The sequence below is a fragment of the Gorilla gorilla genome, chromosome 10 (assembly GCF_029281585.2).
Source record: "Gorilla gorilla gorilla isolate KB3781 chromosome 10, NHGRI_mGorGor1-v2.1_pri, whole genome shotgun sequence".
Lineage (NCBI taxonomy): Eukaryota > Metazoa > Chordata > Mammalia > Primates > Hominidae > Gorilla > Gorilla gorilla.
In genome coordinates, this window is record NC_073234.2 from 19256836 (window position 1) to 19271763 (window position 14928).

General features: G+C 49.2%; 1 protein-coding gene across 2 annotated transcripts in view; it reads right to left on the reverse strand.

The window, feature by feature from the left end:
- The window catches only part of CRACR2A (calcium release activated channel regulator 2A), a 139087-nt gene that overhangs the window by 13144 nt on the left and 111015 nt on the right, over positions 1-14928 (reverse strand). Inside the window, exons 13-16 of one of the 2 annotated variants that reach the window (XM_055357819.2) lie at positions 14050-14156; positions 10428-10761; positions 5931-6063; positions 59-140 (exon numbers count right to left, since the gene is read on the reverse strand). In XM_055357819.2, the coding sequence (XP_055213794.1) occupies positions 59-140; positions 5931-6063; positions 10428-10761; positions 14050-14156 (656 nt within the window). The remainder of the gene's footprint in view (positions 1-58; positions 141-5930; positions 6064-10427; positions 10762-14049; positions 14157-14928) is intronic. The other variant, XM_004052521.5, reaches the window with a different exon arrangement.

The window sequence follows — 14928 nt, forward strand, 5'->3', positions numbered from 1 at the left end:
ACGGGTCAGGCACGCATGGCCTTCCCTCTGGAGCCCAGAACTTCGGGCAGCTCCTCACCTCTCCTGCCCAGCCGTGTCCCACAGCTGCAGGGCCACCTGAGAGTTGTCCACATTCAACGTCTTCACACGGTAATCAATGCCTGCAGGGTGAAACGGGCCTGTCAGGGCTGCCCTGGGCCAGGGGCACCTCACTTCCAAATCAGGAAACAATGCTTCCAACATCTGAAATCACATCAGGCCCAAGGTGACAACCCTCTCTGTGCAGCTCGTGGGAGGCAAAATGGAGAAAAGAACAGAGCACTGGATGGGGAGGCATGGGACCTCAGCTGTGGTCCTGTCTCTGCCACTTATTAGCTGTGGAACATTGATCAAATCACTTAACCACTCTGAACTGCGGGCTCTTCACTGTAATACAAGCCATACGCTCTTTCTTTCCCTCCTTCCCTCCCTCTCTCCTTCCCTCTCTCTTTCCCTCCTTCCCTCTCCCCCAACTCTTTCTTTCTTTCTCTCTTTCTCTCTCTCTCTTTCTCTCTTTCTTTCCTTCTTTCCTAAAATTCTTTCAGAGGACCCCTAGTAAAATTCAAATGTCCTAGGGGTATGGCCTCCATCAACCAATGCAAAGGTATGTGGAGGAGGAGGAAGAAGAAGGAGAGGAGGAGGAATAGGAGGAGGAGGGTAGGAACTGGCAGGTAGAGGAAAGGACAGAACAGAAGGGGTAAGAGAAAAAATCACAGGCAACGTTCACCCTTGAGATGGATTAGAGCTCCTAATCCTACCACTGGGTTGTTCACAACCATCTCTCCAGGGCTGTGACCCTACCTGGGGTCCTCAACCCCAGAGAGAGGGGGCAAGGTCAGTGAAGTGCATTCTGCATCCCACAGCAGCCCTCATAGGTCAGGACCTCAACACAGGTGTTTTGATACAGGTATTCCCCACTCCTGCATCCTGTAAGAATGTTTGCAAAGGCATAAAGAGGTTCGAAAGTACATCCCCCCACCACCACCATAAGTTCCAGATCTTAGAACTTTAGGGCATCTCCCGCAACCTTCAGAAAGGCCTCTGGAGGGCTCAGGAAGACAAACAGGAACAGCAGCTTGGACAGATAGAGACAGAAGAGACCAAACAGATAACAAAGAGGCAGTAAATGGAAAAGGTCATCCCAGCCACTGCCGCTGGGCAAAGGCTAGTGCATTAAGACCCACGAGTGAGGAGACGTGGGAGGATCATCCACTTCCAGAATGTCAGGGGCAGCAGGGAGTCTAGAGGCCCTCTGCTTCACAGATGAGGGCCAGAGAGGAGTGCAATCGTCTGGGCTGAGAAAGAGTGATTTCTCCCATTAATAGAATGCTTTCTATTTCCAGCATTTCTATGTGCTGCCTCTCCACCTTCACAGAGTCCCACCGTGACATCCATGTGAGTTATCTGCACACACATGCGCACACATGCATATGTACTCATACATACATGTTCACACACACACCGAGAGATGAAGCAGGAGTCACGAGCCGTCATGCCCTGCCCGAGCTGGTCGGTAGCAAGGTGAGCTGCAATCCCAGCTCTGAGGCTCACTGCTCCTCCTGCAGCCAGACTCAGGGCACAGGACACAGGCAGCTTTGTTTCACCTAGAAGGCCCAGGGCTAAGTGCTCCCAGCAAAACAGATTACAGTGGCTGGGAGGTGAATCCAAGGGTGTTTTCTTCCTGGCTAGAAGTGGAGGGGCTGTCCTGGTCTGTGCTCTGGGAGACAGAAGGGGCTGCCTGCTTTCTGGTAACAACTCAGGGGAAAGGCATCCATGGTCATACAGCTTCAGGGCCAGATCCGAAACCAGCCAGTGCTGCCCGAGGACAGAGGCCTCTGCCTGCTGGTAAGGCTTGCAGGTAGACGGGCGGGGAGTTTGCTGGGGCAGCTGGGTCCTGGCTGCCCTCAGCTCCTGCTCCACCTCATGGGCTAGGTGCTTTGCTGGAGGACAGGCAGCTGCCTCTGGCAGGGAGTGAGACGGGCAAAAGAGTGTGCTGGAAAAATGTTCTGTGCTGTGGTGAGCTTGGTGAGACTCCCTGCTGGACACGCGATGTGTTTCTCTCTGCAGCCTCAGACAGGCAGGCCGAGGAAGCAGATAAACAGGCTCTTGGGGGCTGGGTGTGAAGGACACAAGGAAAAGACAAGGGGGTGGGGATGAAGAGGCGGTGTGTGCAAACATGAAGCCAGAGAACACAAGTCCAACGGGATAGACAACACGGAATAACTGGGGACCGGAGGGCCTGGATTAAACTGATTTTAAGACTACCACCAGTTCTGAAATCTCAGGAGTCAGGAGACCGTGGTGTGCGTTCCTGTCTCAGCTCTGCCACTGACCAGCAACGTGACCTTGATGGCATTGCTGCAGCTCATTTTGGGGGGTTCTCTCTCCCCGTCGGTAGATGGCAGTGAGATGGAGGCATGAAGGGATGGAGGGGCTAAGTTGGATGCTCACAATCTTTAAGTGCAGCTGGAGCTTTCGACCCTCACGTCGAGGTGACCCTTGTTTGCAAATGAATTGCTTCCCGAAGGACGGCTCAAGTCAGGAGCCTCCTGGCACCTTGGAAGGTGCTGTGGAGATGGTGTGGGTTAGCGCTGGGCTGATGGTTGCCAGGAGGGTGACCTTAACCTTTCTCGAGGTGACAGCCCTGAGCTGTCATAAGGCAGGAGCGACGGGGAGCAGGGGCAGCAAGTTGCTCTGGAGAAATACCTTAGGGGGCTGCTGCAGGGATTTCTCTGTACAGATGTGCAGTGGGACAGACCCTGGACAGGTGGCCAAGAAAGGGCAGGGGCATTCTTCCAGAAACAGCTTCTGGAAGAAACACCTTGGATTCTGGCCTGTGATTTAACACAGGGAGGTTGTGAACCAAAGTGGAGAAGTGGGAAGAATGCTGGACTCGGAGTCCTGGGTTCCAGGGAGATCCTCCATTGTGGATCTCAATTTTCTCCCTTAAACACGAGAGGATGTAATTAGACCATTCCCAAGGTTCCTTCCAGACCTCGCATTCTGCTAAAACCATCCGTGCTGTCTCCAGGATGCCTGCAGGGCTCAAGCACCTGCTCTTGACGGAACAGGCTGGGCCCTAGGTGGGGCAGGCAGGATGCCCCAGTCACCAGTTGCACTGGAGCAACTGGCATTTCACACAAGCCACTGGTGCGGTATAAAACATGCTCTTATGAGGGAGCGGGAGAGCAGGAAGTTGGAGGACCCCTCGGAGGATGGAGGTGAGCTGGAAGAACAACCAAAGCCCTGCCACTGTGCTGTAGCTGCTGCCCTTGACAGGAGATGGGCTGGAGCCCTGTGGGGTTGGATAGCTTTGGCCCGAGAGGCTGTGACTCTGTGGCTGTTATATCTCTTTAAAGGGGGCAGCCTGCAGGTGGCTGGTGTGACATCTGCTTCCTGACATGTGTCCCAGAGCAGGGCCTGCAGTGTGGCAGGGAAACTAATTTGAGCTGCTGCTCGAGCATGTGTGGAGTGGTGTGATGAAGGGCATCCTGATTTGGCACTTTTGATATTTTTTCCCCTTCCTAAATTGGAGGGTGTTTCCATAATTGGCCTCCTGGGAAGTGCAAATGAGTCTGATTTTCTATTTTTCAGAGCCTACCATCTCAGGGCCACAAGTCGAAAATGTAAACGGACCCTGATTTTGTTGTCAGGAGAGGCAGGCCACATGCACACTGCTCAGGGGACATGGCTCTGAGGCCTGCAGGCGGGGCACCCTCTCCCTGCCTCCCCCAGGCCTGTGCCAGAGCCGAGACTGTAGGGCCTCCCCCATGGAATGCCCTCAGGGAGGGCAAGTCGACCTCCCAGGCGCTGTCTCCTGTGTTACCATGCTCAGCACACTCCCAGCTGCCCCTCCCTCAAGGCCAGACAAGGCCAGGCTCTTCTGAGCTTGGTTTGCAGGCTCTGCGCTTCTTCCCATCTGGGTCCCAATTTTTTGTCTTGGGATGCTCTCAGTCTCTGGGTGAAGTTGAGCCAAAGGAAAGGCATGGGAAGATATTCCAGGTGTGATAACAGTGTAAGAAAAGGCCCACCAGTAAGGATGGGACACCTGAAGCAAGGACAGGACACCTGAAGCACATAGGCAGGGACCCCTCTCTGGGAGAAATGTTAGAAGGGCCAGTTTAGGGTAAGAGAAAGAAAATGGAGTCTCCCCAGGCAGGACTCTGGACCACTCAAAGTTGGTCTTGTAGAACCAGCTTGTCACACAGCCAAAGGTTGAAGATGGTTGAGTCAGAGACCCAGGCTTGGAGGCAGTCTTAGGGTGCTGACATAGTTTGGATTTGTATCCCCACCCAGACCTCATGCTCAATTATAATCCCCAGTGTTGGAGGTGGGGCCTGGAGGGAGGTGATTGGATCATGGGGGTGGATCCTTCATGAATGGTTTAGCACCATCCCTTTGGTGCTGTCCTCATGATAGAGTTCTCATGAGATCTGGTTGTTTAAAAGTTTGCAGTACCTCCCCTGTCCTCTCTTCCTCCTGCTCTGGCCATGTAAGATGTGCCTGCTTTCCCTTTACCTTCCGCCATAACTGTAAGTTTCCCGAGGCCTCCCCAGCCATGCTTCCTGTACAGCCTGCAGAACCATGAGCCAATTAAACCTCTTTTCTTTATAAATTACCCAGTCTCAGGTATTTCTTTATAGCAGTGCAAGAATAGACTAATACAGGTACCCAGTTACAACCTCTCATTTTTCAAATGAGAAAACTGAAGCCCTAAGAGGCACCACATCCTCTTGAGGTCACACAGCTTGTCAGTGGCGGGGCCCAGACGAGGACTCAGGACTTCTGATGTCTCACTGAACCTCCACAGCCCCTCCTGCCTGCACCAACCTCTGCCCACCTCCAGAGGCAGAAAAGCGTCCTCACCTCTCATGGGGTGCTAAGTGCATACAACTCAATTTAGGGACACTATGGCATGGAAGAGAAGGTAGTTGAGGGGAAGGTATCAGCACCAACCAACTGAAGGGAATTGTGAACAAGCCTCTAACCTCTCTGGACCTCAGTTTCCTGATCTGTCGACAGTGCTGAACAGTACCTGTCCCCCGGGGTTGTCGTGAACATAGATGGAAAGGATGACTATAAAAGCTTCTGGTAAATATTCAGGTCATACAAATACATTTTCAAGTACAGTTGACTTATCAGCTCAGTGAAATAGGCATGCAATGTATTTGTTTTTTATTGAGTGATTCACCCTTCTGTTGAGTGATTCAAGCTGAAACGTCCATATGCCCTTGGGTCTCACCACATATTCCAGTGCAACCCTCAACTGTGGGTGAAGGGATTAAAGGCCTCTATTTAAATAAAATATCACCCAGAGTGGGAATACATTAAGCCATGATCATCCATTAATAGCTGAGCCTAATGAGCTTCCACATTGAAGTCCAGCTGTCGCCCAGCAGGCTGGGGACTTAGGACAGATACAATGCGATGGGTAAAAGAAGCCATCCAGGAGCAAGGCCAGGATGTAGCAGGCCCTCAGGAAGACAGGGGGAGGTGTGGCAGGATGTGGGTCTCGGGAGGAGTCCCGGTCAGTTCAGGGGGAGCAGGAAGACCCAGGACCCTGCTGACAGTGGGGAGGAGTGGTCAAAAGGAGGGGGTACTCATTGAAGAGGGGAAGGGGACCCAAATCTACCTTTACCAAATTTAGTTCCATAAACCCAGGGTTGGACTTACAAAGTACTCAGGGGTCCCATCACACACAGGATGAGCTTAGCAGCTAGCAGCGTGAGGGGAGGTGGCTTCATCTTGCCCCTCCCAGCCTCTCTGTTGAACAGAGCAGACACCATTATCCCTACTGGCCAATCCCCATGGCCCTTCCCATGGGCTTCTAACGCTCCCTGCCCTGGGCCCCCTTCTCACAAACTCCCTTCCCAAAGATCGGCCTAGGACCCACCTCAGGGATGAGAACTCACCCACAGTGGCCGCCATGCCTGGGGAGAACCGGTCCTCACAGAATCTCCTCAGGAAGGATGTCTTCCCCACCGCGGAATTGCCCACGAACACAATCTTGAAGAGCCGGTCAGGGGCAGAGGCAGAGCTTTCCTCCTGTGGACGGCACACAGTCTGACCAACTGCAGGGAATGGTCTTGCCAGCCCCTGCCCCAGCCACCAGAGGCCCTTTACCCATCCCTACAGTGGCCCTCAGGAGGTGCAGACCGGCCTCCAGACCTGCACCAGGAGGCTGCCACAGCCTCAGAATGCAGTGAGCATAGTCGGTCTTGGGGCATGGAGGCTTTTTCCAGCATCTGCAGGAGGGAGGAGAAACAGCCACCCAAGCGACATTTGCTGTCTGCCTCCTGTGGCAGGGAGGCAGAGGCTGACCCTCGATTCCGGTGGGGTGGAGGAGGGAGCACGCTCACGGATAAGGACAACTCGGTGCTCCAAGTGTGATAGGGCACAGAGGAGGGGATCTGAGCGGTGGCTTCAAGAGGGGGCAGGAATTCTTTCTGTGGGGAAGGACAAGGTGGGGCATTTGCACAGAGAAGGAGAGAAGGACGAAAGAAGGCTTATCCACATCACAGGGACAGAGACGTCCCAGGTTGGGACAGGGAGCTCCTTATTTCTGCCCTACCCTGGGAAGCCTGGACTAAATGGAGGATGCTCTTGCCTCCCTCTCCGTCCATCTCATCGGTTCCCATCGAGGCACTGCCATCTTCCTTGGGTAACTGAGGCACGAGGGTCTCCACTTAGGAAGCTGGGAAATGCTAGGCTGCTGGGCAAAGCTTCCCAGAGTCAGCCAGTCACTGCTGCCCTGTCTCTTGGGCCCAGCAGAGGGAAAGGGCTGGGACAGGAAAGCCCAGAGGGGAGTGAACTTGCTCTAGGACAAAAAGCAAGCAGGAGGTAGAGTAAGGAGCCACCTTCCAGCACAGCATCCTTCTGAGGAATGATCATTCATTCCAGCAGCTGCCTCTCAAACGCAGGCATCTTGCCTTCAGGCCCAGCTCAGTGTTGCCTGGTCACATGGGGAGGCTCTTTTAAATCTATTTAAAAGTGAATTTGGGGGAATTAGCTCCTCTCATTGAGCAAATACTATAATGTAGTGGCAGGTGTATTAGCAGTACTTGAGTTTCAGATAAAAAGCCATTAACTGCCTTTTGAAGAGAAATCAATTCCATGCAGTATTTAGGAGAGAATTCAAGGTCATCTACAAAAATTTAAACTAAAAGTTAAAAAAAAAAATAACAACCAACGTGCACTCAAAAACTATGCCTCCTGCCCCATTTTCTTTATTCATGCAATGCACAAGGGCACCAACTCTCTGCTGGTCCCTGTACTTTTAATTGTTATTTATTTGAGACTAAAACTCAATGTATCAATCTAATACACCCAAGCACAGTACAGGATAGGGAAGGTGAAACCCAGGATGGCAGGAAATGGTCCTGGTGGTAGAGGTGTTGCCTGATCCTTAGCCCTGTGGCCACTGCCCCTCCCTGGGCAGAGCACTTTTATTCTGCAGGCAAAAGCCCATAGACATATCAATGGCTCAGCGTCAGGCAGGACTCACCTCACAGGGGCAGCAAACTCTCAGGTATGTTCATGCACTTAACCCACTGTCCCCTCTGGGGGACAGGCCACCTGCCACAGGACAATAAGATGGCTGGATTGTGGGGAGGGGGCCGGAGAAGGAGTACCTGGCTGGGAAATCAGAAGATCTCTTCTCACCCTCCCTCCCTTCATGCTTTTTAATTTAAAAAATAAGGCTTTAAGAAATAAAATGTATGCTAATTTTTAAAATTAGGAAATACACAAAAGTAGAGAGGAAATTAATTCTTCATAGTCTACCCTACCATCCTGAAATGGTCACTATTCATATCTTTTTATTTTTATTTTTTAAGAGACAGGGTCACATTCTGTTGCCCAGGCTGGAGTGCAGTGGTGTAATCACAGCTCACTGCAGCCTTGAACTCCTGGGCTCAGAACTCCTCCTGCCTCAGCCCCTGGAGTAGCTATGACTACAGGTATGCATCAACATGCCTGGCTAATTTTCTTATTGTTTGTAAAGACTGGGTCTTCCCATGTTGCTTAGGCTGGTCTTGAACTCCTGGCCTCAAGCTATCCTCTCAACATGGCCTCCCAAAGTGCTGGAATTACCACCATGGCCTCCCAAAGTGCTGGGATTACCACCATTTTACCAATTCATATCTTGATGCATTCCTTCCAACTTTTCTTTATATCATCTTTGTTTTATTTACAGAAATTTGAGATATATAAAATTTTATCCTACTTTATCATATATTATTAACTTACAAATTTTTTTAGTCATTGAAGAGTTTTGAAAATACTTTTAACAGCCGTATAATATTCTAGTGAATTAATATACTATGTCTTATGTCCCTATTATTGGACATTTTTTTAAAACTGTTTGCTATTATAAATAACTCTTGCATTCTTGAGTTAAATCTTTGTCTGATTTTGGTTATTTCCTTATGAAGAATTCCCAGCAGTAGAAGTGCTGGTTCAAAGGATATGGTATTTTTAAGTTTTTGATTCATATTACCAAATGGGTTTCCAGAAGGGTTGTACCAATTTACACCTCACCAGCCTTGTATGGCACGGCCGGCCTTGCAGTAGCCTTCAAACGAGCGTACCTTCTCTTGCTGGAGCTGTTATGTGGCTGCTAGTGAATCATACTTCTTCCCTGCTGCAGTTTCTGTTCCCAGCAAAACGGCAGCAGGACCTCGTGGAGTGGGCACAGAAGTGAGAGAGCTCAGTGAGGAGGGCTGGACTCCCCATCACTGTGGGGCTGGCCTCTCTCCCCTCTGAGCTCTGACTTTCCCATCTGTCAATGGGGAGAATAAATTTCTGATCTGACTCATCAGATAGCAGTGAGGATAAAATGCCATAGCAGATGTTTGAGCAGACGCTTAAGCCTTTTTCCTCAACCCCAGCTCCTACTGACCTCTTCTTTCACATTTTACGGGGACATCTTGGAGTTATATAAGGCCCTATTTGTACCCACTGCCAGCAAGTGTAGGTCTGTGCATTGAAGGGGATGTGGAAGGGCATGTAGGAGGGAGGGGGACCCCACATTGGTGCCACCCAGCTCTCCACTCTCCCCTGCACCAGGGCCCTTGAGGAGTGATCTGCAGGCATGAGTCTTAATCCTGGCCTGAGAATGGTAACCTATGCCGGGAAGTCCATTAGGTAGCTCACACCCTAATGCAGCCACTGGGAAAAGTTCAAGGCGGCAAAGGCTCAGTTCTCAACGGCTGCCGCGGCGTGCAGGGCGGAGCCTCTTTCACACTGCCGTGGATCGTTCTAAACTGTTTCAGAAGGCTGAGTGCAGGATGAGGGCTCGAGGGGCCTATTCCGAGGCCTGGGTCCCAAACGAGGCAAAGAACATCTATCACCATGAGCCAGGGGAGCCGCTTTTCATATGGTCTCCCTTTTCCTACAGAATTTAGCAGGAAGACCTGGAGGGAAGTACAGGGTCACACTGAAGGGAGGAGCAGGCAGGGAATGTCAGGATGAAAGTGTGATTAGCTGATTAAGAACCAAGAGAAAAATGATGGTATGCAAACTTTCTAAAGCAGGGCCTGGTTCTGCTAAGAGCAGTTACAAAGCATGCAACTTTAAAAGTGTATGAAATTGTATGCTAGGAGCTTGGCATACAGTCTATCTTAAGTAGGTGCTCAGTTAATGCTTTTGAATCTGAATCGGAAGACAGAGCACAGGGTCGGGAAGCGGGCAAACAACTGTGGGATGTGATGAGGTTTCTCTTCAAATAATCTGATCAATCTTTTCTTCTTTAATTCAATTTTCTCAATCCCCAATTTTCTCCTTTTTTCTCCTTTTTTTCCTTCCTGCCTTTGTTAAATGCCCAGGCATGCCACAGTACCAAGCGTTATCAGTACCAGCTCACATTTCTTTCCTTATTTGGAAAGGGGACTAACTTTCTGGCTCATTACAGACACCCCTTCCCCTTTCCCTCCACTTTCTTTTACGTGCCCACCCTATCTAAAAAAAATCAAATGCTGAGCCAGCCAGGATTAGTTTAGATTGTATGACCCGACCCCAGCCAATGGGGAAGGACTTGCGTCAGAAATAAAGGCTCTCGTGCCCCTTTGTTGAGGTGTGCTCTCATGGCAACTGGCCAAGAAGGCACCCCTCTGCGCAGAAGTAGAACTGCTTTGCTAAGAATCCTTTGTTCAAATGTTCAGTTTCCTTAGGATTTTGAGCGTTATTACAAACACAACAGAGATTTAAGGAGAGTTTATCAGGACCCCTGAGTCTCCCCCCATGACACTCAGCTAAGCAGGGGAAAGTGGTATTTGGAGGACACATATGTGGTGAATCATAAGACCTGCAGCATCTGACCTCCTGAGCTGCCTCTCCGGGTGCTTGGCCTCAAATGCAAGAGACAGATCATAGAAGTGATGTGCGTGAACCAAGGTAGGCTGTGCCCTTACCTTACACAGGGCTTCTTTTCCAACAGGCTGCCCTCGGGGGGATGTGGGGGTGAGTTTCAAGGGTGGGGCCTCCGGGATCTGTCCCTGTACCCCCTGGTCAGAGACCTCTTCCTCTTCTGAGCATTTGCTCAGGGGTTGCTCAAAGCCACCATCCAGGAGCTGGGGCAGGGGGTCTTCTTCAATGGAGATGATTCTGCGGAGCGGCCGGGGGTATGGACCCCCAGGCCCTGGCTCCCCGGTTCCTGGCTCCTCTTCTGTTAGGGGATACCCACTCAGGCCCAGGGAGCTTCTCCTTGGGATGCCAAACACCTCCTCCTCCTCCTCTGACTGGCTACTGGGGCGGGGAAGAGAGAAGAGTTGGGAGGATTTCACAAAATATTTCAGTACGGGCTGCATAACAGCTTTTGTGACTAACAGATACCCAAGGAGCATCACACCTTCGGACAAGAGCAGTCCGGGAGAGGGAAAAACAAACCAGCCAGCATTCTGCAGCTCATTCATTCAACACGCTTCCACTAAGTGCCTGCTGCCACTGCTGTGGCAGATGATGACAAAGATGATGATGATGATGACCAAGTATTAAGTAAAGATGCCATTTACAGATGGACATAATCCCCGTCCTCACAGAATACTTGATTTAGTGGGGGATTAAAGCAATAATGACACAAATAAATACATCATTTACAAATTGTGAGACTGCTATGAAGGAGAAGGAAAGGTTGTGAAGAAACATGTCTCAGACTCAGATATAAAGCACCCCGATTAACATTAGCAGGTGGCCTTGGCTCTGCTCCCAGCACCAGCCCTTACTCACTGTGTGTCCTTAGGTAAGACACTTCAACTCTTCAGGCCTTGCTGTAAAACGTGGCCCATCTGCTCTATTCCCAAATAAGTCAATGCATAAAAACAGACATGTTTGCAAAACATCCTCAGCAGTGTGAGGGGTGCTGTTGCTTTGGGAGGGCCCCCCACCTCCAGACATAGCAGGTCTGCTGGCTCACAGGCAGCTTCCCCCTAGACAAGAGGCTTTGGGTCAGAAGAAAGCCAGGCAGAGCATCTCCATCCACCTCTCCTTCCTCTCCCTTTCTCTTCCTCTTTCTGTATCCCTAGAAGTCACAATCAGGAGTAAGTGGCTCAGAGGCCTAAATATCTTCTAGAAGCATTTGAGCACTAAGGGCAAGGAGAAGCTGTAGGCAGTGCAGGGAATCGGGGAACTGGATGTGGGGGTCAATGCAGGGTCTGTATTTTCAGTAGGTTTTGAGAGCAAAGGCCTCACAGAAATTGTCTTAAAGGAAGTTTGACAGGGAGGACCTTAAGTCCAGAATTGAAACACACACACACACACACACACACACACACACACACGCTCATGCACGCACGCACACAGACTAGAAAAGAAAATGGAATGGGGATGAAGCAGTGGGGTGATAGAGCCAAAGGAGAAAGGAACTAAATGAAGGACACAGAATATGCAGAACAGAGAAATACACTTTCTTTTGCTCCCTGATTTAAAATATGTATTACTCTTAAAGATCAACAGTAGAAAGGAAAAAGAAAAAAAAATGCAGGTATCACCATCCTGAAATTAACTGCGATTCTGCAAGATAAATTACGATATAGTGCTTGCTTGAAGAAAGGGTGAATTAGTTTGGATTCCTTGATATAAAAAATAAAGGATTTGCAGCAATTAAAGCACCTTTCCTTTGACTTATAAAAACAGTTTTAAAAAAGCCAAGTGTCTTCTTTCCAGTAAACTTCCTATATATTGCATCAAGCTTATTAAGTGCTTATTTGTTTAAGAACACAACTGGTATTCCCATCTACTTTTACTCTCTGCTTACACACACACAAGTGACTATTTGTATGTACACATGAGCAACTATGCATACACACACACAGAGCATGTTTTTTCAAAGGCTTTGCAACCAGAAAAGAAATAGTCACTTAAACAGGCCTTAAAACAAAGCATTTCTTGGAAAAAGCTTTCTGTCTGGGAACTTCTCAAGCACTACTGCCATTCTGTAATACCTGCATCACGGCATGACTGAGTTCATTTTTGGTTTTACCACCAAGTGCTCTCTGCCATCCGTAGGGACAGCAGCTACTTTTGTCAAAGCCTGCATTAGAATTCAGGGCTCACAATTTGTTGCTTACTTGATTATTGTCTGCTTCTTCCACTCAACCAGAAATTCAATGACACAGAGGTAGGTCCATTTGGCTCACTACTGTATATCCAGCAAACAGCACAGCACCTCACACATAGTAGACACTCGATAAATAGTTATTAAGTGAGCATTTAATAATGGAGATTAATGGTAGGACCCATGTCTAATTTATTTTTGGAGGCTTTACAGAACTCAAAAGAATGTCTGGTACACAGTAGGTAATCAGTAAACGTCTGTTGAATCAATCAATCAATCCATTCCATTCTGAGGAACCAACAGGCCAACCACTATTGCAGAGATTTGGCTCCCAAATTGTATCTCATTATTCAGCTATTTAGAACAAGAATTCATGATGATCAGGCCCAAAGGTTTTACTGATGAGCTGATTTACATCTCCAGAGTCACTTCCCCTCTGCATATCTTTTTCATTTCATGCTTGCAGTCTTCAAGGTCTCTCTGGGTCTGATACTGAAGAGTCGGGATGCCTCTATCTCTCTGTGGCCATCTATGTGGACACAGCACATGCCAAAATGAAGAGTGGGCAGGGGACTGGTTTGTCTCTCAATGACCAATGAGCCAAGCCTTGGGTACTCAAGCTCAATCATGTGCTGCCCAAGAGCAACAAAATGCGTTATGTTTGAGTTAATTAAATATAAGTCATGGAAATGATCTGTCAAGCACAGGCCCCAGCCTTGTCTGTAAAAGGAGTTAACTACTGGAGATTCTATTTGACAGTTTAATTAACCTTCATAGCCAATATAGTCATGTTCCTAAAAAACCAAGTGCATCGGCTGGGCACAGTGGCTCACGCCTGTAATCCTAGCACTTTGGGAGGCTGAGACGGGCAGATCATGAGGTCAGGAGTTCAAGACCAGCCTGGCCAACATGGAGAAATCCCATCTTTACTAAAAATACAAAAATTAGATGGGCGTGGTGGCGCACCTCTGTAATCCCAGCTACTTGGGAGGCTGAGGCAGGAGAATCGCTTGAACCTGGGAGGCAGAGCTTGCAGTGAGCCGAGATTGCACCACTGCACTCCAGCCTGGGTGACAAAGCAAGACTCTGTCTCAAAAAACAACAACAACAAAAACCCCAAAACCAAGTGCATCCATTCTGCTCAGCAGACAGCAGTGTAGTGTTGCCCAGCTACACACTCCCTCCCTCTCCCTTGACCCCTCTCCTCTGCTGCTCTGCAGTCCCTCTCTGCGAACACACAGTAGGGTGGGGCAGCCTCAGAAGACAATGGTCTGTCCTGTGGGGTTTGCTCTGCACATTCCCCCTCTGGCTTGGATGTCAGAACAGGGAGGGGCATGTGTTCCAAGATTTGAGGGGAGTGAGTGCAGCTGACCTCCGTTTCCGCACCTCTCAAGGGGTCAGCAGGCACTGAGTATGGGCCCAGAGCCAGCTCCCAGTGAGCCTGAGAGGAATGAAGCGATGAGCAAGTGGAGATGACTTACCTCCTAAGAATCCCTCTGCTGTCCACATATTTGCCTATCACAGAGCCAGATCTCTTTTTCCAACTTGCTCTGGAAGCAGCTGTGTTTGCCTTGGCTGCCTTATTTTTCTGTAGAAACACAAAATGTCCTCAGATCCATGCCTATTTGCCCCGATGTTTGAACAGAAAAGGGCTCATGGTTCCTACCTCATAGACTAGGCTCTAGGCAAAACTCTGAAGGGAGTAGGCAGGGTTCTGGTCTCCCTGTTAGCATCTAGCCACTCTTCCCTTTTGCCATCATCCCTTACCAGAATCCCTCCATCTCCCTTCCAGTCATCTAATCAAATGAACAAGTACACAGTTTACAGCCTGGGGTCCATCATGCTATTCACAGGAGCACTGATGATTTGTAAAAGGAAAAGAAGAGATAAGTGTTTAATGCATATTTTCTATACATATTTCTAATGCATCTAGAAAATATACATTAAACACTTATCTCTTCTGAAAAAATGTATCTATATTTTTGAAACAGGGTCTTGCTCTGTCTTCCAGGTCAGAGTGCAATGGCATGATCACAGCTCACTGCAGCCTCAAACTCCTGCACTCAAGCAATCCTCTAGCCTCAGCCTCCTGGGTAGCTAGGATTATAGGCGCCCTACCATGCCTGGCTAATTTTCTCATTTTTTGTGGAGATGGAATCTTGCTATGTTGTCCAGGCTGGTCTTGAATTCTTGGCCTTAAGTGATCCTCCTGTCTCACTCTCCCAAAGTATTGGGATTACAGGAGTGAGCCACCACACCTGGTCAGACAGAAAAAAGAAAAAATATTTACAGGCATAAAAAACTCTGTGAATCTTTAATTCACACTCTTCTGTCTGGCTCCAATCCCTTTTTATTTCTAA